Here is a 27,858-nt window from a genome sequence, read left to right as displayed (position 1 = left end):
CGCCAAAGACCCAGGAAGGCGACTTCCTTGCAAAACACGCTTGGGACCCGTGCTGTGCTCTCTAGAGGAAAGTGAGACTGTTATTGTGAGCAGGTCACCCTCCTGGCTCAAAACTGTCTCAAATCCCCACTGCGGGCAGAACACACCCTTTTCTTATGGTACAGGAGTCCCCACAGGGGACTTACCCATGGGGGATACATTCCAAGACCCCCAGTGGATGCCTGAAACCTCAGATAGTACCAAACCCCTTATATACTAAGTTTTTTCCAATAAATACTTATGATAAATTTTAATTTACAAATTAGGCATAATAAGAGATTAACAATAACTAAAAATAGAACAATTATAACAATATTCAGAATGGCACACAATTTAAAACCAATGATTTCTGGAATTTTTCAATTAATATTTTCAGATGGAGGGTAACCAAAATCACGGAAAGTGAAACCACAGATGAGGGGGACTCCTGTATCTGAGGCCCTCCACAACACAGACCACCTTCCCTTCCCAGCCTTACCTGCCCTGAACCCACGACCAACGCTCCAGCCACGCTGATCCTTACTGTTCACTAGGCAAGCCTGAGCCGTCCATGTCCTACCTAGCCCCGCCTGCCAAATCAAACCCAACTTCCCAGGCCAGCACAAACTCCCCCTCTCCAGAAGTCTTCCACGAACATAAGCCCCTCCAACTCTTAGTTTCCAACTTACCCAGTTGGGATTCCACAGCTCCAACCACTTTAGCATATAAAACAGACAGACTCATATGTGGCCCCGCACAGAGAGTGAAAATGTAACAAAATAACCTAATCATGATGACAACATTTTCAGTTTTTCTAAATCCTTTTCTGTATTTTCCACATTTTCTACCAAAAACACTTTTTTAAAACTATTGCTGGCCGGGCGCGGTGGCTCACGCCTGTAATCCTAGCACTCTGGGAGGCCGAGGTGGGCGGATCGTTTGAGCTCAGGAGTTCGAGACCAGCCTGAGCAAGAGCGAGACCCCATCTCTACTAAAAATAGAAAGAAATTATATGGACAGCTAAAAATATATATAGAAAAAATTAGCCGGGCATGGTGGTGCATGCCTGTAGTCCCAGCTACTCGGGAGGCTGAGACAGGAGGATCCCTTGAGCCCAGGAGTTTGAGGTTGCTGTGAGCTAGGCTGACGCCACGGCACTCACTCTAGCCTGGGCAACAGAGTGAGACTCTGTCTCAAAAAAAAAAATAAAATAAAATAAAACTATTGCTAATAGTTAAAAATGTATTTATAAAGAATACATATATGCTTGGTTAGAAAATAAATATTCATAATCTATTTCAAATTATTTCTAGGATTTGGCTTGATGATCTTAGATGTGGTCTGAGGGCCTCAAAGTCTAGTTCTCACCAATCACTTTGCCTCCAATCCTGAAAGTATCACAAGCTCAGGGCCACCTCTCACTCTTGCTGTCTTGTACTGTCCCTCATCTCTTCCCAAACCTGCAGGTTCTGACCACGTATAGCCTCCTCCTCCTCAGCCCACCAAGAAGCTCAAGGTCTCACCCAAAACACTACCAGAAATGGCCACTGAGGTTTACTTCCAAGCATCCATTCTGCGGTCCTCTCCTTCCCTTCAAATCAGGTGCAGGGTGTAGTGTGGGAAGGTGACGTTCTTTCAAGTGCTTCACCTGTCTGGTCTAAGGGTAACCGAATCCGTCTTGCCAGGTTGAGGTGAGGAATGAGATTTAACCCTAATTCTGGCCAATGATACCTAAGGAGAGGTTTGCTAGAAGTTCTTAGGAAAGTTCTTGCTCTTAAAAAAAGAGAAAGGGGCCGGGCGCAGTGGCTCACACCTGTAATCCTGGCACTGTGGGAGGCCAAGGCAGGATGATCCCTTGAGGTCAGGAGTTCGAGACCACCCTGAACAAGAGTGAGACCCTGTCTCTACTAAAAATAGAAAAAATTAGCCGGGTGTGGTGGTGCATGCCTATAGTCCCAGCTACTCTGGAGGCTGAGGCAGGAGGATTGCTTGAGCCCAGGAGTTTGAGGTTGCTGTGAGCTAGGCTTACGCCACAGCACTCTATCCCAGGCAAAAGAGCAAGGCAAAAAAGAGAAAGGGAGGCCAGGCACAGTGGCTCATGCCTATAATCCTAGCACTTTGGTAGGCTGAGGCAGGAGGACTGCTTGATGCCAGGAGTCCAACACTAGCGTGAGCAACATAGCTAGACCCTGTCTCCACCAACAGTAGGAAAAGTTAGCCAGGCATGGTGGCACAGGCCTATCGTCCCAGCTACTCAAGAGGCTGAGGCAGGAGGATCATTTGAGCCCAGAGTTTGAGGTTACAGCGAGTTATTATCATGCCACTGCCCTCATGCCCAGTCAACAAAGCGAGACCCTGGCAGAACAGGGGAAGAGGGGAGGTGAGGGGAGGAGAAGGGAGGGAAATTGGGCATGGTGGTGCACGCCTGTAGTCCGAGCTACTCAGGAGACTGAGGAGGGAGGATTGCTACAGTGTGCTTTGATCATGCCTGTGAAAAGCCACTATACTCCAGCGTGGGAAACACAGTGAGACCCTGTCTCTAAAAAAAAGGGAGTGACAGAGAACGAGGAAGCCAGAAACGTGCTTTCCTGTTGGACATGTCCCCAGTGGCTCTTAGCAGCCCTCTTACTGCCAAGAATGGCTCCAGCCTTGGGAGGAAGGTGAGGTATGAAGAGCAGAGCAGAGAGAGAAAGATTCTGGATCTCAGACACTCCTAATCTTCTGAAGGAACCAACCCTGAAGCCAACACAAGCCCTAGACTTCCCAATAACATCCCTGTCTAAGCCAGCCTGAAGTGGTTTTCAAGGCACTTGCCATAGAAATCATTGTAACTGATACACACCTTTCCCAAATATTCCTTCCTTTTCAAATGTACTAAAAGCGAAGTCTATGGTCATTGGGTTCCCCTCCTCAATCTTACTCTCTCCTCGGAGTATCACCTGAAGGAGGTCCCTAATGACCTCCTAACCGCCCACCCAACAGCTTTCTCTCAGCCCTCATCCTGCTCAGCTTCTACTCCTATGCTGTGCAATCCGATAGCCACATGGAGCTATTTAGATGTAAACTGATTAACACTGAATAAAATTAAAAATTCAGTTCCTCAGTCATACTAGCCACATTTCCAGGGCTCGGTAACTACCTGTGACAAGGGACCACAGTATTAGGACAGCTACAGATTTTCATCATCACAGAAAGTTCTACTGGGTGGTGCTGCTCTGTACCACCTCTCTCTTTTCCAGGGTTTCCATGCATTCTGCCCTCTAGGGTCACTTCTGTCTGAACTTGACCTTATTGGCTACTCTTCCTCCCTCAGTCCCCTGATCACTGGCACGTTTCCAAGGTTTGCTCTTCTCATTCTACTCTCTCCTTGGACAATCTTGTCACATCTGGGCAAGTGAGTCCCCAATCCACTTGTATATGCCACTCTCTCAAGGTTCAGACTTCCATCTCTAGGGCCCACAGCTCCTCTCTCATTCTTCCAGACCTGGCTTTCCCATTGCCATGCAGCTCAGGCACAGCTAAAAACCACAGGGTGGTCCACAGACAGAAAGACTAAGGTTCAAATACGTGGTCACTAATGAAAAAAATGGAGGCCACCTTAAGATGTCAAAAGTCACATGTAAGAGATGCTGAATGTCACAGGCCAAAGCAGGAAGCAAGAATCAGAAATCCAAGTAACTGAGGTTGGAGTACAGAAAAAGCCTAGGGCACAGTCTTAGCAATTCTGTCAAAAAATGTGTTTTCCCCTATTGACTTTAATGAGCAGTCCACACAGACACCAGCTTCAGCCTCAGGACCAGCCTCTCTCAGACTCAACACACCCGACACCAAATGCATGATCCTTCCCACAAAGCAAGCATCTTCCTCCCAGTTCTTAACAGGCAATGGCACCACCGTCCTCCCAGAGACCCATGCTAGAAAGCCATCACATACATACATGTACACACACGCGTGCACACTCACACACAGACACACACACACACACACTCCCTGCCATCAAAGCTACCACAGTAGAGTGAGCACCTGAGCACCATAACTAGGAACCAGAAGGCCAAGGCTTCAGGTCTAGCTCTCCTACTTATTAACTGTTGGAATTAAATAAGTCTTCAATTTCTCGGGGTCTTAGTTTTGTTTCTTCATTTGTAAAATAAGGATAATGAAATCTACTTTGAGGCTATCAAGGCAATCTAAAAGATAGATTTCTTTGTATGTGCTCAAAAACTTTGTTGATTACTCAGTGGGTAGAGAAGCGGCTGTTACCCCTCTCTATGAAATCCTGAGACAACTGCTGAGTCTCACACACACATGTACATACGACTTTCACGGAGATTTCAAGTTCACTACTCTTATCTCAGTTTAAGAACACCTAACTCAAAATTTTACAGTTAGGGTTAGGGTTACTATTTACTGTGGCACTCAGGTCCTTGACAATCTGGCTGCAGTCTACCTTTCTAGATTTTTCTACCATGACATTTTTTTCCAAGACTCTGGATGACACTGTTCCCCAAACACATCAACGTATTTCCTAAGCCCAAAATGCCCATCTTTCTAGCCCATGAGTATGAGGGCAATGCTGTAGGGTTGTGGGGTGGGGAGCTAGAAGGAGCTTGGATAGAACACCCTGGACTGCTGACCTCTGGACTTTATGTGAGAAAGCAAAGAACTTCTACCTTGTTTAAGCCACTGTTACTCTGGGGTTTTGTTATTTCCGACTCAATCACCACATGCACCCAATTTTGTAGGGAAAAGTATTTAAATATTAATACATGACCCCTCATCCTGCCTCCAAAGCTTGGAAGATTATACACCAAAACTTTAACAGCGGTTAACTCTGGGTTAACACACTATTTTTATTTTGCATTTACCAAATTTCCTACAATAATATGCATTCCTTACATAATCAGAAAAACAATATATGTTTAATGTTTTATTAAAGAAAGAAATGACAGATCGATAAACACAAAAAGAAAGCTGGCTCTGTAGGAACATTTAAGGTAGTGGTTCTCAACCTTGTTGCACATTCTAAAGTCTCGATGCCCAGAAAACCTAAATGAAAATCTTGGGGAGAGGACTGTTAAGCATCAGTACTTTTTAAAGCTACCTCAGTGATTCTGATGTGCAGCTAAGGCTGAGAGCCACTGTTTCCAGAGGAGAAAACTAGCTCCTGGAGGAAGGAATTGTGTATGCTTCATCTCTACGTGCTCAGAACCCAGTCCTGTGCTTAGCACAGAGTGAGTACTCCATGAATGTGTGAATGAACAGATGGGGAAACAGCAAGGACATAGGAGTTTTCCCACACAAGATGCAGGACACACAATTGAAGACAGTACAGTCGCTCACCTCGATGGCATAGCAGAAGTCAGCACCTGCTGTGACTGCCATCATCGACAAGAGTCCCGTGCCAGTGCCAATGTCAAGAACCAAGGCCTTCTGTCCTCTGTCCTTTACCCTGCTCACAGCAGCCCGGATACCATGGTAATATTTCACATTCTAAGAGAAAGGGAGAAACAGCTGTCACTTCATACCAGTTATTATAAGTGAGAAGGTGCTTTGTAAAGTTCTAGTCACGGTTGGCAGCAGCACTGTATGTAATTCATGACCCTGTGGCCTTTCCGGCCCTTCAAGGAACAGCACTGCCTATCTGAGTTGGGCAGGCCCTGTGAGACTCCAAGGGCCCTGGGCCAGCCTCTTACCCTTTATTAAGCGATTGTCCCCCCTCCACATTCACTCTTCTACACTCTGCTTAGTAGGGCTGGGGCTCTGCGAACCATATTCCACTTTTCCCAGCTGTTAAGTGCAGCCAATGGGGACCAAGAGGGTGACTGGAAGGTACAAGGAGGGAGAAAGCTTGCTCCTTTCTGCATGGCTGCTGCTCTCATCAGGGTCCTCCCAGTAGCAGCAGTTGACTGCAGACCCCAGGCTCTTCCATTGTGCCCATAACCAGCCTCCTCGGGCCCCTCAGAGCAGCAGCAGCACTCCAGCCGCAGCCCCTCTCAGGGGTGTGAGCACCAGCCCCACAGGACCTCTCCCCATGCTTCTGTGCTCTAGAAACCCTAATCTTCCCTGTTGTTTCTCTGTCCTAAGCAAGGTAACCGCTGCAATTCCTACAGCCGGGTTATCTCAGCGCTCCCATCTGCTCTCCATTCCTCCCACACCTGGGTAACCAACTCCCTATGTTAAATTCCCTCTGGTACAATATGTATTGTGGCTTTTGTTTTTCTTTCCAGACTAATTCATATAGCTTTCTTGTTTAAAAAGTATCTCCCTCCTCAGGAAATAGCTTTTCTTGCATCTCGAAGGTTTTTGGTTCAGGTCTTTAGTAACTTTTACAGATACATATTCCATCCGTGACAGTTTGGCTGAATAGGTACCCTGGCCTTTCTGTTGAAAATAAATAAAGATGATGGAAAAAATACTTGTGAATCTTTTAAATACACTGATGACCTGGCAAGTTAGTAAGGAATATTAAGAGACCATTAAATTTTGGAATAATTCATCATGCAACAGTAGGTAATTAATAAAGACTGGTACCAAAAGGGCAATATTCTCTGACTACAGTGAAATCAAGTTAGAAATCTTAAAAACAGAAATATATCTAAGGGTAAAAAGATTCTTAACATTCAGAAACACACTTCTAAACTTAACATGGAAAAGACTACATCAAACTAGAATTATAAAATGGCTAGAACTGAACTTTAAAAAAATTACATATCAAAACTGATGAGATGGCTAGACCAATACTTGAAGAGAAATGTATTAGAAAAGGCAAAAATTGAGCTAAGCATTCACATCAAAAAATTAGAAACAGGATACAAAATAAATTCCACATAAGTAGACAAATGAAAATAATAAAGAATAAAAATTAATGAATTAGGCCGGGCGCGGTGGCTCACGCCTGTAATCCTAGCACTCTGGGAGGCCGAGGCGGGTGGATTGCTCAAGGTCAGGAGTTCGAGACCAGCCTGAGCAAGACCCCGTCTCTACTAAAAATAGAAAGACATTATATGGACAACTAAAAATCTATATAGAAAAAATTAGCCGGGCATAGTGGCGCATGCCTGTAGTCCCAGCTACTCGGGAGGCTGAGGCAGTAGGATCGCTTAAGCCGAGGAGTCTGAGGTTGCTGTGAGCTAAGCTGACGCCACGGCACTCACTCTAGCCTGGGCAACAAAGTGAGACTCTGTCTCAACAAAAAAAAAAAAAAAAAAAAAAAAATTAATGAATTAGGAAATAAATATAAAGTAGAGAAGATCAACAAGGATGAATTATTTCAAAAGATGAATAAAACTGATGAACCTCTAGTAAAACTGGTCAAAAAAAGCAGGGGGAGGCGGGGGAGAAAGGGAAGGAAAGAAAGAAGTCCAGAACCTGATAATGGAGGTGGAGGGCAGGGGAGAACGTCAGTATATATGCTGCAGATATTAGAGAGATTAAAGGTTATTACAAACAACCTTTAGCAATTAAATTCAAAAAATCGGATGACATGGACAATATTGTATTGAAGGTTATAGCCAACACACTAGAGCAAGAAAAAATGCAATAAGGTCTAGAAAGAAAGAAAGTTGGTATTATTCACAGAGATACATGGTCTTTGTAGAAAACCCAAAATTATCTATAGATATGTATTAGGATTAATAATTAGTGTGGCTGGGGCTAACGAATGAGGTAAGTATTAGGATTAATAAGAGAAATTAAAAATTCTCATTGCAGGACTCTAAACCAATAAATAAAAATCAACTGAAATTTTACACATCAGCAACACCTTTAGAACCTTGACAAAAGGGAAGGATTTCTTAAACAAGTGACAATACCAACAAATAAAGGAACTATCAGAAAGAAAACATATACCAATAAGCGCATGAAAAAATGGTCAATATCATTAGTCATCAGAGAAATGCAAATCAAAACGACAATGAGGTATCATCTTACTCCAGTTAAAATGGCTTTTACCAAAATACAGGCAATAACCAATGCTGGTGAGGATGTGGAAAAAGGGGAACTGTGACACTCTGTTGGTAAGAATGTTTATTAGTGCAACCACTATGAAGAACGGCATGGAAGTTCCTCAAAAAACTAAAAGTAGAACTACCATATGACCCAGCAATCCCACTGCTGGGTATATATCTAAAGGAGGGGAATTCAGTGTATCAAAAAGATATCTGCACTCCCATGTTTATTGCAGCAGTATTCATAATAGCCAAGAGTTGGAATCAACCTAAGTGTCCATTAATGGATGAATGGATTAAGAAATTGTGGTACATATACACAATGGAATACTATATAGCCATAAAAAACAAAATCCTGCCATTTGCAACAACACAGATGGAACTGGCAAAGATTCTATCATATTAAGTGAAATAAGTCAAGCACAGAAAGACAAATCTCCCATGTTCTCATATGTGGGAGCTAAATATTAAAAACAATTGCTCTCACGGAGACACAGAACAGAATGACGGTTACCAGACGCTAGGAAGGGTAGCAGGGAAGCAGGGAACCCCATAAACTGAGTATGGTTAATGAGTATAAAATATAGTTAGAATGAACAACATCTGATAGCACAACAAAGTGACTATGATCAACAATAAGTTAGAGTATACTTTAAAATAACTAAAACTGTAGAATTGGAATGTTCCTAACACAAAGAAATGATAAATGCCTGAGATGATGGATACTCCAATTACCCTGATTTGATTAATTCACATTGTATGCCTGTATCAAAACATTACATGTACCCTATAAATATATGCCACCTATTATGTACCCATAATCATTAAAAAAAATTTATAAAATTATCAAAGAAATTTTAAAAAAACAATGCTGAGCAAAAAGGCAATTCACAAAGAATAAACACAGTACGATTCCATTATATGTAGTTCAAAACCAGGCAAAACTAAAAAAAAAATTTTTTTTTTTGAGACAGAGTCTTGCTGTCACCCTTGCTAGAGTGCAGTGGCGTCATTACAGCTCACTGCAACCTCAAACTCCTAGGCTCAAGTGATTCTTCTGCCTCAGCCTCCCAAGTAGCTGGGACTACAGGTGTGTGCCACTACACCTGGCTATTTTTAGCAGACGTGGGGTCTCATTCTTGCTCAGGCTGGTCTCAAACTCCTGGCCTCAAGCAATCCTCCCACCTCAGCCTCCCAAAGTGCTAGGATTACAGGCATGAGCCATCATGCTTGGCCAGTTTGTAATTTTAAAATCTTGTCTTCTAGAGGTCACTGGGGACTATTAATTTGTAAAGCACATTTGGCCTTCATTGCAGAAATACATTTTAGTTTTTCTCTTCTACATTTGTGTTTTATCTGCGTTTTCTTTTCCTGTTTGAATTATGGAGCAGTGCTGTTCTGGTCTTACTATGGTTAGCAAGCAACCCAAAATTTCCTGGTCTACCAGAGTACTTGACTGGTTTGTCCCATCCGGCTGGTTCAGAAGCTGAGAGAGTTGAAGGAAGAGGATGCAAGGTGAAGTCTAAAAATTGAACAGCTCAAGGCAGGAGAGGGATGAGGCCATGTGGCAGGGTTGGTCCTATGGCTGGGCTGGTGGTGGTGTCCCCTTCACCCAGCCCTGGTTAACTCTGCCCAGATTGCCTTCCTCTTGGAAGCACCCTGATAGAAGGACCTTCTTAAGCACCTGCAGTGTATAGGCTACACCAAAGGGTCTGGGTGACACCCTAATTTTCATCAAATATCTGAGTACCTTTGCTAAGCTGTCAGGGAAATTAAGAATAGAATGTGGAAAAAATATGCTTTTGACTCATTCTCTGTAGCTGAATGGTTTTGGCTTCTGATTGGACTCTTGAGGCTGTGGTCTTCTCCGATTTTCTTTCTTTCTTTTCTCTTTCTATTTCTCTCTTTCTTTCTTTCTTGAGACAGGGTCTCACTCTTGCTCAGGCTGGTCTCAAACTCCTGAGCTCAAGCCATCCTCCTGCTTCAGCCTCCCAGAGTGCTAGGATTATAGGTGTGAACCACTGCGTCCAGCCAATTTTTATTTGTCAATTATATCATAAGAAAGCTGGGGGAGAAAAAAAATTAAGGGAAACAAACGAACAAAAAAAACAGAGCCAGAAGTAGGACCCAGCCTCCCAAATGATCTCCTGAACACGACACCACACTGCCTCTCGGCACCATTATAACGTTATCACTCCTAGGGGTTTTTAAACTCGTAATCCAAGATTTCAAGACACCACATCAAGGTAACAGTATCCTTTTCCACTTACTCTGTCTTTGTCATGCAGCATATCTGCATAGGATGACCTAAAAAAACAAAAGACAGGTCAGAAACCCTTGCTAATAATGATACACACCAACACATAACAGTATTTGCATATATAAATGCATTCCTAAATCAGACACAACAAATGTTGTCATCCACTTTAAATTATTTTTCGTCTGTGATGAGGTTTCACTATATTGCCCAGGCTGGAGTGCAGTGGCATGACTGTAGCTCACTGCAGCTGCAGCCTGAAACTCCTGGACTCAAGCAATTCTCTCACCTCAGACTCCACAGCCGCCGAGAATGCAGGATTGCACCTCTACACACAGTGTGCCCACCTTTTGAGAGGCATTTTCACTCACCATCTTCCTGGACTCATCACCCACTCACCACTGACATGACTCTCAGTAAGTGCCAGTAGCTCTCTCATGCAGCTAATGCCAGTCGTCAGCATCCAGGACTTTCTCAGCAGCCCCTGACCCTGCTGGACACTCCCCCTTTCCTCCTTTCCACACTGGCCATTCCTTCCTGGTTCTCCTGTTGCCTCCTCAGCTATTCCAGAATTCCTTCTTCAACCCTCTACCTTTCACATTCTACAGCCCCTTGAGCAACTGCAACCTCTCCCAGCTTCAACTCTCACTAACAGCAGCAAATTCTGTTTCCACCCATTCTTCCCATGTTCTTCCTCTGAGGTAACAGCAGCTCCATGAACTTTGTCATTCAAACCAGAAAATCTTGGTGCTTCTTGGAATTTCTCCCTCTCTCCATCACTGCATCCAGTGGATTACCAAATGCAAGCTCCCTCAAGCTGTCTCCTCCTCTCTCTACCTCTGCTGCTGCTCCCTTGGGATTGCAATCATCTACCCAAATGGTCCCCTCTCCCTCCAACCCACTTCCCACACTGCTCTCGGTTAGTGTTCCCAAATGCAACCCAACCCTCTTTCTCCCTTGTTTAACATCTCAATCACTCAGAAAATGTCCAAAATCTTTAGAAATGAAGTAATATTTTTTGTGCTCTTAATCTGTGCCACTGTATTACATTCCATCATCAACCCCAAGATTAAGGTATTATATGGTGAGATATATATCATGTTGAGGTATGTCTTATTATATTTTATTACACTAAGGCTAAGTAGTTTGGCCAACAGAGCTAAGTGGCAGAGCCTAGACTTAAACTCGTGCTCCTCTTCCTGTACTTTGCCACAGCCCTTCACACCATCCTGCCTACCTTTTCAGCAGCCTCTCTCACCACAGCCCTACTTTTGCACCATACTCCAGCCACACTAAACTGCTAGCCATTCCTCCAAATGCCCCCCCCAGAAGTTTACATGTAATCCCTGCTGCTCAGAGTTCAATTTCTATCCCTTTAGATTCAAGAAATCACTCAGACATCACCACTCTTAAGTCCAGAAGTTCTTGCTGCTTCTGTGACCTTTTGTGTCCATTTCCAGTGGTCTTTCTCTTACTGTGCTGTCATTTTCTATGTCTGTCTCTTCCACAAAACTGCATGGTCCTTTAAGATGGAAACTGGATCTTCTTCATCTTGGTATCCACAGCCCTAGCACAATGCTGACATGTTGAATGCACGTAATGACTGCTAATTAACAACTTGCATTGCTTTTAAACATTTCTTCCAAGGACAAAAGCATTTTTCACTTTTTTCATTCAAGAGAATTTAACCATATGATAAACGTGCCACCGTATCCATGAAGAAAGTAAACGATTAAATTTTGTAAACTTTATTACTACTGAGCCTTGGGTCCTCTTTGCTCCACTAAACAGATCCTCTGAGACACTAGTCAGGCTGCTCCATGATGTCTGATGCTCCAAAGAGGCATGACTTTGCCTAACTCCCCCACATACTTACCAGGCTGAGCAGATGTGGTAGAGACCAACACCTGCCCTGATCGTAAGCACTGGGTGACAGCCTAGTCCACACTCAATTGGATTCCAAGGCATCTGCTTTAAGATCAAGTGCCCCATTCGGCTGCAGCCGATTGTGAAGCAACCCTTGTTACCTGGCAATCTCCTGGTGGTAATCATAGTGTTCATCCTCCTCCAGCCACTCCACAGACCCCGTGGTCGGGTTGGCCCGCCCGCAGAAGACCTTCATGGTACCAATTCGCTCCCCAGTTTTAGGACAGAAAAGCAGCCGCTGTGGACAGGTCTGACAGTCAGAAATCTATTAACATCATGATGCCCAAAAATGTGGAGGGGAGAAAAGAAAAAAAAAAGAGGGAAAAAAAAATTGACAAAAATATCAAAGCCACGGAAAGTATTTGTTAATCAGTATTTTAATCTTTCCAGCAAGAGTTATTTGGTTTTATATTCAGCATGTAACATCAGAAACTATAACACATTCATTAAGATGTCTAGAAACTTCGGCAGTCCTCAGTGCTTCGAACAGGGTCAATGAGCCTCACAGGTACAGCTGTGTGCAGCCCTCAGGTAAAGGCAGGTGAGAAGAGGAAGTAAAGCACAGTAACCACTAGAACAAGGGGAGATGGGGTAGTGCTAAAGAAATGCCACCAATACTGCCTCAGTACACTGAACATCTAGCTTAAGAAAAACTACAAAGATAAACCAGGAAAACCTTCATATAAATGACAATAACCACTGCCATACACAAACATGGATAATCCTAGGAATATGATGAATAAAAACAATAAACCACAGAACACACACAATTTGACTTTATTTATACGAAATTTATAATCATGCAAAACAGAACAATACATTCTTCAGGGGTTACACTAAAAAGCATAGCAGGGAATCAGGATAGTGGTTACTTCCAAGAAGGAAGGAAAAGAGATAGGATCAAAAAGGGCCACACAGCCGAATTCAAAAGTATTAATAAAAGGGTTTTTTCTTTTTTTCTCCTTCAATTGGGTGATGGGAACACAGGGTCTATGTTGCCCAAGCTGGATTCAAACTCCTGGGCTCAAGCGATCCTCCTGCCTCAGCCTCCCAAGTAGCTGGGGCTACAGGTGGATGCCACCATGCCTGGCTAAGCTTTCTATTTTTAGTAGAGATGGGTCTCAGTCTTGCTCAGGCTGGTCTCAAATTCCTGAGCTCAAGCAATCCTCCCACCTCGGCCTCCCAGACCACTAGGATTAGAGATGTGAGCCACAACGCCTGGCCATAACTTAATTTTAAAAGCAATTTTATGGGAAGTGAGTATAAGGACAAAGGCAGTGGCCCTGCTGAGTGAGCCCTGCTCCAGCTACAGCTCTTGCCGTCAGATATGCATCCAAGAAGACAGGTGGCAGCTCCAAAAACCTCAGTGGAAAGTCATCAGGCAGACACTATGGCATCAAGAAAATGGAAGTCACTATGTTCATGCTGGCAACATCCTTGGGACTCAGCGCCAGTTCCACCGGCACCCACGTGCCCAAAGAGAGCTGGGGAGGAGGAGAGTCCGACATATTAAGGAGGCCTATGTGCCCAATTCCAGCAACTCGGGGGCTGTGGATCTGGTTACCAGGCTGCCCAAGGGCACCGTGCTCTACAAGACTTTTGTCCATGTGGTTTCTGCCAAGGCTGAGGGCTCCTTCAAACTAGGGGCTAGGCGCTGAGGTTATTGGACAGAGACTGGAGCCCAGGTGACGGGAGAAGTCAAGGGTTGAGGTGACGATAAGACCTCCAGAGGAAGAGGTGTACTTGGTGGAGTCATCTCTGTGAGAGACTCTATGAAGTGACTGCTGAGAAATCCTTTGGGAGACTTGACCTGAGGCCAAAAATAAAATTAGCCAGAATCATTTAAAAAAAAAAAAAAAAGCAATTTTATAAAGTCTCTCATCTCAAAAAAATTTGCTTCAACTAAATAAAATCTCACCATGTTCATGTCTTTATGGCCTGTCTCCCCAAAGACCTATTTCCGGGAAGCAGAAACAGGACAGCTCAAAGTTTGAAGACACTCCTCAGCAGCTATGGGCTCTCCGAGTGCTTGCCCCTCTTGCCATTCAGAAAACAAGAGGTGTTCCACACTCCCCTTCCTTTAAACACTGGTGCATCTTCAGGAAACTTTAGAAAGAAGAATGCCTACTCCACAGGTTCCTAAACATTCCTAAGCCAGAGTTTTGGGGTTTTTTTAAACTTTCTTTTGAAGTCATCCAGACTAAGTAAGTGAATTCTTACATACGAAGATGAAAAACAACCTTCTCTGAAAAGACTCAGGCAGTCGCTGGCCTAGTTCAGGTGGTCAATTTGTCCTTTAGTAAAACTCTACTTTTAAAATCCCAGCCCAGGGGAAAAAAAGAAAGAAAGGAAAAGAAAATTCCAGTCCATTGGGAACCTGTGGCCTCAAGGCCACATGTGGCCCTCCAGATCCCCAAGTGTGGCCCCTTGACTGAATTCCAACTTCACAGAACAAATCCCTTTATTAGAAGGATTTGTTCTGCGAAATTTGGATTCAGTCAAAAGGCCACACTCAAAGATCCAGAAGGCCACACGCGGACCCAAGGCCACAGGTTCCCCACCCCTGCATGGCTTTCAAACTTTTTGACAACTCAGTAAGATATATACTTTACAATGAGACTCAACACATCTGCACGCTCACTTATAACTAAAAGTTTCATAAAACAATACTGAGACTTCCTATGAGCAAGACTCTCTGATATGTTCTATTTCATTTCAATTTCCTTTGATTTTTTTTTTTTTTTTTAGAGACAGGGCTCTCGCTCTTACCAGGCTGGAGTGCAGCGGGTATTCACAGGTGCGATCACACCGTCCATACTATAGCCTCAAACTCCTAGGTTCAAGTGATCCTCCTGCCTCAGCCTCCCAAGTAGCTAGGACTACAGGTGCACACCTGTGTCCAGCTTCATTTTTCACTTTTTAAATTGCTGGTCATGATCCACTAAACTGATTTCATAACCTGCCAATTGGCTTCAACCTACAGTTTGAAAAGCATTGCTATAATCCACTCTATCTCATGTACTAATATTTATTTCAAAGACAAGAGTATCTGAAACTACCAGAATCAGTAATGTGCTTTAGAAAACTGTGTCCAACAAATGCTGTAGCAGAAATAGAAATGACCATGTTTGGCCCAGGTATGGTGGCTCACATCCAGAATCCAAGCACTCTGGGAGGCCAAGGTGGAAGGACTTAGGCCAGGAGTTAGAGACCAGTCTGAGCAAGAGCGAGACCCCCTCTCTACAAAAAATAGACAACTCACCTGGGCGTGGTCGCACGTGCGTATAGTCCCAACTACCTGAGAGGCTTAGGCAGGAGGATCGCTTAAGCCCAGGAGTTTGAGGTTGCAGTGAGCTATGACGATGCCACAGCACTCTAGCCAGGGAGACAAAATAAGACTCTGTCTCAAAAACAAACAAACAAAAAAGAAATGACCACATTTGGCTGAATGTTCAGGAAAGGCTTAAAAGATGGATAGGATGGTGAGAGGGATAAGGTACTTCATCAGATTAGAAAGGTTTAGACAATCACGCACATTAAATAAATTAGTTTCATTCGTTCAATCAAAATTCATTAAGTGGCCAGGCCCACCTGTTCACACCTATAATCCCAGCACTTTGGGAGGCCAAAGCAGGAGAATTGCTTGAGGTCAGGAGTTGGAAACATGCCTGAGAAACATGGGGAGATCCCATCTCTACAAAAAACAGAAAAATTAGTGGTCACCGTGGTGAGGACCTGTAGTCCCACCTACAAGGCAGGCTGAGGCAGGAGGATGGCTTGACCCCAGAAATTTGAGGTTGTAGTGAGCTATGATGATGCCATTGCACTCTAGCCCAGGCAACAAAGAGAGATCCTGTCTCAAAAACAGAAAGAAAAAATTTTATAAAGTAACTTCTATTTGCCAGGCATTACATTAAGGACTGGGGCCGCCACCACAAACGAGATAGAGAAGGTCCTTCTCCTTCAAGAGTTTAGACTCTAACCGAAGAAAGACAGTCATATAAACAATGGCAGACTCCTAGCTACTGAGGAGAATCTTAAACCCAGCAGCTGGAGCATGCAGTGAGCTATGATTGGCCACTGCACTCCAGCCTGGGCAACAGAGCCAGACTCTAATTAATTAATTAACAAAACAATTACAAACTATTAATATATAAAAATACACAGAGCATTATGAAAAGAGAAACACATAAGAAAAGAAATACACAGGGCATTATAAAAACAGAAAACATGGTTACGGAAGGACTCTGAGGAAGGTGGCATATGAGACCTGCAAGACAGTGGTTAAGAGTTGGGGAAGAGTAGTTTTTATATGCCAAGAAGAGGCCTGAACGTACAAGAACTCGGTGCATAAGCAAAATGTGCCCAAAGCTTGAGTGACTAAACCACTCTGAGCAGAAGAAATGATAGGGCATTAGAAGTGGGCTTCTGAAATCAAGCTGGGCCTTGTTGCCTTCGAAAAGGTGTTTGGATTTTGTTCTTTTTAAGCAGAAGCATGAGTACGTTGGGTGTATGCTTTTGCAGGACCACTCTGGCTAGTGTGTAGGGAATGGACTAGTTTCCAGTTACTCAAAACAGTGAGTGGGGAAAACAAGCAATCATTAGTTCCGTGAACTAGAGAACCGTGGCCCATTTACGGGTGCGGTGGTTGGAGCCCCACACTACTGCGGTCCATCTACGTGGCTGAGGGAGGCGCCAGGCACGAGTAAGGAGACTCAGCCCCGCAAGCTAAAGTCATCCCACTGCACCGCAGAGCCGCGGCCAACCTGGAACCCTGCGGGCCAGGACGTTCCGAGCCGCCTCACGCAGACTCGATCCCTGAGAGTCCTGAACAGACACCTACCTTGGCGTCCGAGAACGTCCAAGCCAGGACCCTGCGCCAAAGCCCTGGGCCCGAGGACAAGATGCTGGTAGCACCCAGGACTCCAAATGCGACCCCACCTCCCCAGCACACCCAGCAACTCACCTGCCGCCGGAACCACTCGCTTTGCCTCAGCTGCCACAGCCATCTAGTCGCAGCCAGCGTGCGAGGGCGGGGACTCGCTGCACCGCAGAGCGTGCTGGGAGCAGGGCCGGGGGCGGAGCTTGACGGCTCTCCCGTCGCACTCGGCACGTTCCCACAGTGCTCCGCGATAGCCGCTATGGAGGCCGGGAGGACAGCTGTGCTCCGAGTAAAGCGGAAGCGCAGTGCGGAGCCTGCCGAGGCTCTTGTGCTCGCTTGTAAACGCCTGCGGAGCGGCCCAGTCGATTCGGCTGCCCAGAAGTCGCCAGAGGATGTGGAGAGAGCGGCGGAGAATAATGTCTTCCAATTGGTGGCCACCGTGCGCTCCCAGGTATTGGGCGAGGATGGAACCGGTGGGGAGCGGATCTTAGGGTGCAGCGGGGATAAGACTGGATCCCTGACCCCCCTCACGAACCCATACTTACGCCGCCACTCTTCTCTGCCGCCCTCCAGGAAGAGCCAATCCAACCGCTTCTGCGGGCTGCTCTGCACCCATCCCGGGGCAGCCAGCAGCGTATCCGCAGCGATCTCCGTGCGTCTGCTCGGGAGATCCGACAGGAGGGCCGCTACCGGGTGGTCTCCAGTCGCCGATCCTTGGGGTCCACCTCAAGCTGCTTGGAGTCCGAGTACGCGTCGGGGAACCCAGAAGCCGCCGGAGACTCAGGCTTCCAGCTATTCGACCTGGTCCACGAGGAGGGAGAACCAGAGACTGCCGCTGCAGACCCCTGCAAAGTGAGTCCGCACCCAAAGGTGGGTGCTGGGCTTCTCGCGACAGTAATGGCAAGGAGTCTGGCCCTGAGAGCAACACACAGCTTCACCTTAGGGATGGATAATCCATCTAGCTTGACGGCCTCATTTTATAGATTTGGCCTACTATGTATTAACTGAGAGCCTACGATGTGCCAGTTATTGTTTTTAGATGCTGTGGATATGGCTGTGAAGACCTAACACTCAGGTAGAGGAGAGAAACAGTAAACAAGTAAATTGAATGTCAGATGATGATAAGGGCCGTGGGGGTGGAGGGAGTAGGAAGAATGGTGCCATTTTAGTGAAAGTCTCACTGAGAAAATGACATTTGAGTGAAGACTTGAAGAAGGTGGATGGGAGGGCGTTGTGGGTATTGAGAGGACTTCCAGGCAGAGAATCTGCAAGTGCAGAGGCCCTGAAGCCAAGTTTGGTGTTTGTCAGGTTAGTGTGCATCCAGCCCAGTGAGCTGGAGGAAAGTAGTGAGGGATTTAGGGGAAGGATGCCTGCTAGACCCTGTAGGTACTTGTAAGGACATGCCTTCTATCCTGGTTGAGACAGGGGATCGCTGGGGAGCAAAGCAGAGATAGGGCAAATGAGAAAATTGACCAAAGGGATGTTAAGGGACTAGATACCTGAGTAGTATATTAAGTTTGAGGAAGATTTAGGTCTAGAATGCACATCTTCTCATATGTAATCCAGTGCTTTTTCCACTGCATTAACTAAGTTTGTACTCACTTCCCAAAAAAAGTCTACTACATGCAGCAAATCCACAGAAATAGGAAACTCAACGTAAGGTATGCCCACGCTTGATAAACGTTTTTTAAAAACTCACATTGTTTCTGAAGTTTAAAAAATTAAGTGACAATAAAAAATGAATCAGCAAGCAAAAATATTTAATCACGGTGTTAACATAACTGTATAGAACTTTGAGCATGATGTCTGTAGCCACATCATTCCCCAAAACTAATTCCAGACTATTCATGAGTTATAAATTTTTGAAAGTAAACCAATGTTCAGTGGAATCACATCAATTACATTGCTCATTCAATTTTACAAGCAAAATTAGTAAACTGATGAAAGATATGAACAGAGATTTTCCCAGTAAAGCAATACAGACTCTAAATACATCGGAAATGTTTGCACAGCGTAATTAAAAAAAATTGTGAATTTAAGCTTAAAGCATGCTTGGAGGTACTTTACTACTAGACTAGCACAGAAAAGATGGTTGATAGCACTGTTGGCAAGGCTGTGATTTAAGGGTACACAATTATAGGACTAAAACTGATGCAAGGCTTTTGGAAAACAGCATGGTTTTACACTCAGGAGTACTAAAAATAGCTTGGGGGCCTATTTTGAAAATATATAAATTTATTGTGTCTTGGATCTAAAGCTATCCAAAAATCTAAAGAAATTTAAAAATCAGTGACAGTATTTCTATGCCACATTTATACTGGGTTTCCCCTTAAATTGACATCATTTCAGTTTTAAGCAAATAAAGTACTATTTAATAGGAAATCTAAAAAATGGAAGACATTCAGTTCCTATTATCTGGGAATTCCACTCACAAGATTTATCCTAGGAAAATAATTCAGCACAAGCAAACAGCTATGGTATTCATGAAAGCTGCTGTGGGTTTACTAAGTAATCATGTCAAGCACTGTGCTAAATATTTGTTATGATTCCTCTTAACTCAGTTAATCCTCACAAAAAACACTATGAGTTAAGATACTTTTATCCCCATTTTTCATTTTTTTTTTTTTGTTTGTTTGTTTCTTCTTCTATTTTTTTTTAAACCAACAGCATTTCCAGAAGCAGATATCCCCATTTTTCAAAGGCAGGAAATGGCACATCATTGCAGCACTGTATATGAAGGCTAAAAATTATATCCAAGAAGTTGACAAAAAACTGTCTGGAGTTAAAATTGATAACCATGAACACTGGCAATATGAGAAAATACTTATGTGTTTAATAGAGCAAAACGCTTATGTGTAATATAATTGAAAATATGGATAATCACTACACATGGACAGACTTAAAAATAATTTTTCTTTTATGAAAATATATGATCATTATAGGAAATTTGAAAAAATATTGCAAAGTAAACGTGGAAAAAAATCGCCCATTTTATCCCCAACCCAAAGGTAACTGGAGTATACCTGGTTTATTTACTTCTGAGTATAAAATTCTGTGGCATTTTTCTATTTCGTCAGACTTGCACATATTTTAATGGCTGCATAATTTAATGCCTGGGCTGAGGGTGGAAACTTGTGAGTCGGAGCTAGAACTTTCCTCATAAACAACTTTTGAGTTTGCTCAAGAACCTGCACAAAAAGTAACATTTCTAGTTCCTTTTTGATTTTGGAAAAAGGAAGAATTCCTTTTAGCCTGTAAGTGATAGCATTTGTCTCCCCTTGTCTGCCTTGGCCATGGGACATTCCCGTATGGTGTCTAGTTTGAGTTGCGCAGCCTCTGGTGATGAGCCTGTCGAGGGGCCATCTGCACCATGTCTCCCTGGTCTCCAAACTGACATGTGCTACCAGGGCCCTGGATAACATAGTCTGTTAGCACTTGAGCACATCTTACCTGAGCTAGTTCTATTTTAGGGTATTCCATTTAAAGCTGTTCTTTGCAGCAGAGAGATTATAGGGGACTCTAATCCCAGTTTGTGGTTAAAACCAGGATATCATAGAGGGCAAGTCAAATGATGGGTGATGGTAGGGGTCCCAGGAATCACCTGTTGGCCTTTATAAGAGGCTGCACAAAATGTAGACCCATTCCAGGGTCAGCCGTAGAGGTGCTGGGGTGGGCCTATTGATCCCCATAGGGAGAATATCATACCAAAGGAATTTCGACAAAAACTATAGAAGCGGGTCTCACTCATAGCTTGGGGAGCAAGACTGGCTAGCTCTTCTGGCCCTCCCCTCTCCTCAGGTCCGTCTTCCTATAGGCTCTTTTGTATCAGCCAAGCACAAAAGAGTAAGAGCTATTTTGTACATTTCTATCTCAAAAGAACTACACTTTGATTTTATAAAGATTCTTGATTTTTTAATTTCATAGCTAATTAAGAACATACTAGTAATGCATGGGGCAAGAGTCTTGAACGTGATAGAGAACTCTAAGGAGGCTTCGTTTACCCAACTGGTAAGTTCCTCTTCTTGGAACATCATGTTTTGAGTCATACGTGGATAATCTGTTTTCCTTACAGACATCTGACCCAGATGTGATCCTCTGCAATTCTGTAGAGTTGATCCGTGAGCGGTTGACTATATCTGAGGATGGACCAGGAGTCAGGCACCAGGAGGAACAAAAGCATGACAACTATGTGTATGACATTTACTACTTGGAGATGGCCACTTCAGGATGGATTGAGAACATCCTTTCTGTGCAGCCCTATAGCCAAGAGTGGGAGCTGGTAAGGAGGCCCATGAGAACGGGGGCATGAGGCATCCTGAGCTCTTTGTCTAGTCACAGTGCTTTGCCTCCCTGAGCTGTAGTCCTGATCAACTTTGTGCTTAGTTCTTGTCTTGCTTAAAAGGAAAAATTCATTCTTAATGCCGTTAAGGAACCTGGGTTTAGTGCAGACAATTTTAGATAAAAGCATCTACATTGATAATTTTTGCTTTTAATGAATCTTTTATAAGGTTTGCAACATAATCTTTATTATTTATAGCTACCCACTAAAAAAATATGCATAGGGACTTATAATAAGATGAAGAAAAAACAGAACCAGAAATTCTTAACATCAATGACAACAAAAGCTATTTCTGAAATTGTATCTTAAAAGAGGATAAAACCTTGGATGAAGAAAGCTTAAGGTCCTTAACCCAGGCAGGATGGCTGACGCCTGTAATCCTATCACTTTGGGAGGCCAAGGTTTGAGGTCAGGAGTTCAAGACCAGCTTGTGCAACATAACAAGACACTGTCTGTACAAAAAGTAGAAAAATTAGCCAGGCTTGCTGGTACATGCCTATAATCCCAGCTACTCAGGAGGCTGAGGAAGAAGGATCACATGAACTGGGAGTTTGAGGTTGCAGTGAGCTATGATCAAATAAGTAAAAAGAAAGCTAAGGTCCTGATGCCATTATTCTTAAATTCTAAAATATTAACAAAAAGAGTTGAGGTGGGACCTGTGATACTCGCACTGGAAGAGAAGCACTGTATCCTGTATCTGCACTGGAACTATAGATTTGCAGTCAGGCACCCACCTATATGGCCCTCCTGCCTTCCTGCTCCTGGGTCTTGGCTCTGGCCTTTGGCTTCACCCATTCCTATAATCCCTCTCCCACCTGGCAGCCCTCCAGGAATTTGAAGATAACTGCCATTACTCATTGAAAGAAAATCCTGTATTTAGGGGTGAAGTGACTCAGATGGCTGGGAGCCATCATTCCTCTTTACCTTGTGTTCCCTTGTGGTGGAGTCCAGCCTATCCCACCAGGAACGTGGTGTCTGGAGCTTGACTCTGGAGAAGGGCTACTATTAATATCTCCCTTGTATAGCGTAAGATTACTAGTCTCTCGTGCACCAGGAATCAAACTAGCTCCTAGTCTGCCTTTTTTTCATCTGGTATACTTACACGACATCTCCACAAGCTGGTATGCTAAGAGCTTCCCCCAAAGAACATAACCTTAGAGGTTTTGACTCATGTTGTGTTGATGTGTGCAGGTGAATGATGATCAAGAACCAGAGGATGTTTATGACGATGAAGATGACGAGAACAGTGAGAACAATTGGCGCAATGAGTACCCAGAGGAGGAAAGCAGTGATGGAGATGAAGCTTCCAGAGGTGGGTGGCAGCCCTGGATGGGGAGGGACTGGTAGGATCCAAGACTGAGGTGTAAGCATAGTTGACAGGTACATCTTAACTGGCTTTTCCTTTCTGCCATTGAGTTGCTATAGCTCATCCACACAAGTTGAACTGTAGGACACACAAAGACCAGTGTTTCTAGGGGGACTTCTGGGTGTGTAATGTCTCTCAGGGGTGGGTTTAAATCCTTAGTTCTGTCACTGCCCAGCTATGGATCTTGGGCTAATTACTTCACCTCACTGAGCCTCATTTTCTATCCAGAAAATGAAACAATACTACACCTACTTTAGTGGTTGAGGTTAATAAAATATGTAGCTCATTCATTATCTCTTTTCCTGCTCCAATCAAGAAGGTATTGGGGAAAGAGATTCACCAATAGGAATGGGCCCAGGGTTTTCATGAGTCAGCCATCTAACCTCTGAGGAAACCACTGCATTAACAAATGTTTTCAGAAAGATGCAACACAGACCTGGTACCTCTGGGAAGAGAAAAGAAAGATGCCTAGCAACATAGCTCTTTTGGTGACTATGTCCTTCTAAGTGCCAACAAAAAGAATTTCTTGGTGTCTCATAACAGAGGAACAGTTAAACAATGTAATATCCTATTGGGGAGGTGTCAGTAATACCTTGAAATGGGAAAAGTACAAAAATATTTACAATATGACTGCAACTATTGTAACAGAAAAAGAAATCCTGTATTTAGGGGGGAAGTGACAAAATAGTCCAATTTTAAGGGACTTGAGTTAGACAGTAGAAATACAATTGCTTTTAAAAAATGTTCTGTAATCTAAATTTTCTTTATTGAGCAAGTATTTTGTAATGGGGAACACAAAAATAAACTTTATGAGAAGGGAAGGGTCTCTTGTGATAGCCTAAAAATTCATACATACACTCTCTAGTTAAGAGACCACTCCTGGTATCTCATTCTAGGCTCTGATGAATATAACAGCCTCAGTGAGGAGGAAAGAGGCAGCAGCAGACATCAGATGTGGAACAAATACCCTTTGGATGTACAGAAGGAGTTTGGCTACGAGAACCCCCATGACTTGGATTCGGACTGATGGTCTTGTGATATCCATGAGCTTCTGCCACAGGCCCTGTGACAACAATATTATCCGCTGTGGTAACTTCCTCTTAGGTTTCCTAGCCTAACACGTGGAAGGAAAAAGTCTATCCAACAGTACCATCCCACCACAGTGGAAACTTATGCTAAGGGAGTAAGTCTCTTCTACTAATAGTAGGGCCCCCTTGCCTCAATCAAAAGTGACCTACGGTCTCGGAGGGAAAAAAAAAAAAAAAAGAATGTAAAAGTGAAGGTTCCTTTAGTTTCCTGGCACAGGCATTACTCCTGGCATTCCCGCTGTCCCATGCTGAACTCACAAGGGAAGGAGAGGCTCCTGTTTCATCAGCAATTGGGTTCTGCTTTCCCACACCACCAGGCTGCCTGCCTCCAGTAAAAGCCTGTTCCTTTTAATAGAGGGAATCTAGAAGGACTACAGTGGGTCCCTTATACAGCACAGCAGATAGTAATGGCCATTAGGGCAAGAAGTAGAATCTCTGTGAGCTGTGGGAGATTTCAGGTAACAGCTGTCTCTGCCTCCCTGCTGCTAGACTCTGACATGGTTATAAAGAGTGAAGTCTTTCTTTGGCAGTGGTGCCAATGAACAGAATATGTATGAATGTTGATACACTGTGTTTAGTAAAAACCAGCTTTGACCATGCAACCAAGTGATCCCTTTAAAACCTTTTAAATCTGAATATCTAAGGTGTTTTCCCATTGTACTTACCCAAAAAGGGGGAGGGATGGTGAGACAGAAGTTTCAAAATTGATCATAGACACTAAGGACTCAAGGCAAGTGAGGAAAAAGAAAGCACACTCTGAACGTGGCTTTCCATGGAGAAATGTTTAGTATTCGTAGCACTCACCCAAAACAAACTACTCTCAATAAGACCAATTTTGTTACCAGAACTTGTATCTCCCACGAGCAAACTCTCTGTCCCCATTCCTCCCCAAACCACAGCTGCCTTTGTTCTGACTGGGTTGGTGTTTATTCTTCTAGTGTAACATCGTCCACTAGAATTTCCTGTGGTGATAAATATGTTCTGTGTCTGCACCATGCAGTAGTGCTACTAGCCACATGTGGTTGTCAAACACTTGCAATATTAGTGCAACCCAGGAACTGAGTCTTTAATTTATATTTCATTTTAATTTAATTAGTTGCGTGTGGCTAGTAGCTACTGTACTGCACAGCACAGGTCTAGGGAAACAACATACAGAATATTCGATTCAAGGCGTATCCTCTTGCCCTCTGAGTTTGACTCACCATCCTGTGTGAAAGTGAATTACACAGGGACATGGGTTCTTCCCACCTCTTTTAAGATTTCCCAATCATCTCTCCTCCATCCTACCTCCACCCATTCTTTGACTTTATGTCCATTTTATAAGCCTTTACATTAGTTCCTGTCTATATGGAGTTGTTAAACCTACTGAAGTGATTAAATTCTGTGTGCTCAGGCCCTACTCTTGTAGCTAATTAAACCATCAAATCAACTATTAGTTTTCCCATCCCAAGTATCCACAAACTCGGTGTTGTAATTAAGAGGCAGCAATTTCCATGTCTAATACTAGTCATCTTAGTTTCCTCCTATAGGCATAGAAATGAAGGATTAAAAACCACTCTGTGCCATTGTCATGTGCTCACTACTGTTTATGTACTCATTAAAGTTTCGCCAACATTAAAGGGCTGACAACGTCACACACTCTACCCACTTTAGAAGGGATTAGCACACCAGGAGAAGGACTTACGGAGGGAAACAACAAAGAACTGGCAGAAATTAATTCCACCATGAAGCCTGAGTGCTGTAGGGAGTCTCTGGCACTGCGCCCACAGAACGGTTCCTGGGAGAAGTCTGGATCCAGCACAGAGGGAAAAATGCTTTCATTATCCAAAAATGAGAAGGGGATAACATGGCTTGCTAAGCAAGTACTGGGGTACCTGGAGTGTGAGGCCGTTTCTTCCCTTAGGAGCCACTGGGGGGCAGCAAATTCCTGGGATTAGCTGGTTATTGGGTGGAGAAATCTAAAGCCAGGGTCAGGGGTCCTGAAGATAAGCTTCAAGGATTAGCTCCAGAGGAGCCCTGGGATAGGTGCCAGCTTGGCTCAGACAGGAATCATGTTTTTATAGTTTAGGTAAGTCAGCCTTGCACAAGACTCCCTGTCGTCAGGCAAGAATTTGCTGTATAAATCCTCAACCCATGACAGTAGGAATGTCCTCCCATGTTGTCACAGATGCAAGCCCTGAACCCAAGTTAACAGTGATCATGCTCCCTTCAATCTTCTTTATTGAGCAGGTGTATGATCAAGGTTACTCCTTTGTCTGTGACTGGGCAAGTTTGGTGGAGAAGAATGGTCAGAAAGGAAGACTGCCTCATAGTTCTTGACTTTACTGTTGAGCATTTCCAAAACATAAGGATCAGAGGCCCATGAGCTGTGCCAAGTCAGCTGGTTCTTCTGGGCCCAGGATGACAGTGGGGGTATCACAAAACAGTTGTACAAGCCAATGCAGCTGCCCTGCCCATGCAGGAAGATCCATTAGGCCAGACCTACTGCTCTGGCCTGACCAGGGTGCCAAAGCCCAGCCTGAGCACCAGAATTGGTTGCTTCCACTCATGCAGTCTGCTGAGCAGCCAGATTGAGGTTGAAGTGGCTTTTCTTCCAGTCTTCGCAGATCTCCACAGGGAGAAAATAGAAGTCCCCACAAGTACCAAGCTCTTCCTGAGACCAAAGCCCACCAGACCTCAGGAGCACAGGGAGGTCGGCAGGAGAGGAGTGCATTATTCCGATGACCCACACCAAGGCAGCTCCAAATGTAAACAAAGCCTTGTGCCAGAGACAGAAGAGGAGGATGCAGCCTGATATGAGGTTTTCAGAAAAAGACAATGACCTCTTATAGCACCAGGGTAGGCTTGCTTGGGTCTGCACAGCAGTCCCTCACACTGGCCCTTACTGAGAGAAACAAGTTATTTGATGATTTGGGCCCACCAAATGTTCTCCAAGCCACTGACAGCTGAAAGAATTCAGGCGGTCCACCTGAATTGCAGAGCAGTTTCGGCCCTCTTGAAGTTCATGCCAGAAACCCAGAGATTTACTTTCTATCAACTAGAACAAAGACCCATGGTCTCAATTAAAATAAAGGATTATCCTTCACATTGTTACCAGGCTTCTGACTCAGGAATTTGTTCATTTGCCCTTGCTGGACCTGAGCCAGGGACTTATAACATGTGATCTATATACTAACGTATAACAGGTCCATAAGTAGAAAAATCTTTAAAGTTCACTGTTGCAGATAAGACTTAACAGAAGATTGTGCTAAACGAACATAAAATCTGTGATCAGAGTCTGACTTACCACCACATAGGGCAGAGGGACTCAGGTACTTTGAATTTTTAAATACAGTCAGCCTGTTGCATCTTATAGACGAATGAATGAATGCTAATGCTTTCTTAGAATTGGTGTTCTGGATTAAATCATATCACAATAAATAATGGAACACAACTCTCTCCCCATAGAAGGATTTTCAGCCAGAGGAAGAAATGGTAGCATTTCAGGCCTCTGAAGTCAGATGCTTGGACCTGGTCAGATGAAAAATTTTCTTAAAGCAGCCCCACTATAGAAACTCCTGGTTCAAACCTCAGATAACAAATTCAGAAGCTACCAGCCTTAGCTAGCAACCTAGCACTCCTTCCCCGACAACTTACAAGTAAGAGCTGCACCTACCCACCAGGAGTAAAACAAAATGACCATTCCCCTGTTCCCCAACCTGCCCCCCACCCTCTGACGTCCCCACTTTGAGGCTGGCCCCAGACCCTGAGTGTCTTCCGGGAGCATACCAGTGACAGTGAGCATTGCCCTGAGAACCCTTATAAGATATGGGTCAACAGGCTCCTTTAATTCAGGAGAGTTTGGCCCACACAGTCTTGTTATCAGGACTTTGGTGGCCACAGCCACCTGTGGCCAGCTTTGTGGGCTTCAGGGGAAGTCACCTCTGGCCTCTAGTCAGTTTTCCTCTCAACATTTCTCTCTTCAGCTACATCAAGCTCAGTCAGGACACAAAAGCAAAGCTGCTGGGTGACTCTGGTGACAGCAGCTAAATGAAAG

General features: G+C 44.1%; 3 protein-coding genes across 4 annotated transcripts in view; 1 reads left to right on the top strand and 2 right to left on the bottom strand.

Moving 5' to 3' along the window:
- The window catches only part of PRMT7 (protein arginine methyltransferase 7), a 44,292-nt gene extending 27,115 nt beyond the window's left edge, over positions 1–17,177 (bottom strand). The window contains exons 1-4 of one of the 2 annotated variants that reach the window (XM_069456288.1): positions 17,114–17,177; positions 12,249–12,412; positions 10,235–10,271; positions 5,359–5,508 (exon numbers count right to left, since the gene is read on the bottom strand). In XM_069456288.1, coding sequence (XP_069312389.1) covers positions 5,359–5,508; positions 10,235–10,271; positions 12,249–12,343 — 282 coding nt within the window. In that variant the 5' untranslated portion in view covers positions 12,344–12,412; positions 17,114–17,177. The remainder of the gene's footprint in view (positions 1–5,358; positions 5,509–10,234; positions 10,272–12,248; positions 12,413–17,113) is intronic. The other variant, XM_069456287.1, reaches the window with a different exon arrangement.
- A 111-nt stretch (positions 17,178–17,288) lies between these two features.
- SLC7A6OS (solute carrier family 7 member 6 opposite strand) lies at positions 17,289–27,701 on the top strand. Its single transcript, XM_069497898.1, has 5 exons — positions 17,289–17,480; positions 17,603–17,881; positions 21,102–21,308; positions 22,560–22,680; positions 23,631–27,701. The coding sequence occupies exons 1-5, from the start codon at positions 17,289–17,291 to the stop codon at positions 23,759–23,761; spliced, it is 930 nt and encodes a 309-aa protein (XP_069353999.1). The 3' UTR covers positions 23,762–27,701.
- Positions 26,732–27,858, bottom strand: part of SLC7A6 (solute carrier family 7 member 6) — a 32,804-nt gene continuing 31,677 nt past the window's right edge. The window contains exon 12 of the mRNA XM_069497897.1: positions 26,732–27,847. Within this exon, the coding sequence (XP_069353998.1) occupies positions 27,753–27,847 (95 nt within the window). The 3' untranslated portion in view covers positions 26,732–27,752. The remainder of the gene's footprint in view (positions 27,848–27,858) is intronic.

The sequence above is a fragment of the Eulemur rufifrons genome, chromosome 23 (assembly GCF_041146395.1).
Source record: "Eulemur rufifrons isolate Redbay chromosome 23, OSU_ERuf_1, whole genome shotgun sequence".
Taxonomy (NCBI): Eukaryota; Metazoa; Chordata; class Mammalia; order Primates; family Lemuridae; genus Eulemur; species Eulemur rufifrons.
Note: the sequence above shows the minus strand (reverse complement) of the source record. Positions and strands in the feature narration are given on the sequence as shown.

What these genes read in the sequence shown, in the direction of transcription:
- SLC7A6OS (XM_069497898.1), top strand. Translation starts at nt 17,289, where the DNA reads ATGGAGGCCGGGAGGACAGCTGTGCTCCGAGTAAAGCGGAAGCGCAGT. An exon ending in ATAGCCAAGAGTGGGAGCTG is followed by an intron (nt 21,309 to 22,559) that starts GTAAGGAGGCCC and finishes TGATGTGTGCAG; the next exon opens with GTGAATGATGATCAAGAACC. An exon ending in TGGAGATGAAGCTTCCAGAG is followed by an intron (nt 22,681 to 23,630) that starts GTGGGTGGCAGC and finishes ATCTCATTCTAG; the next exon opens with GCTCTGATGAATATAACAGC.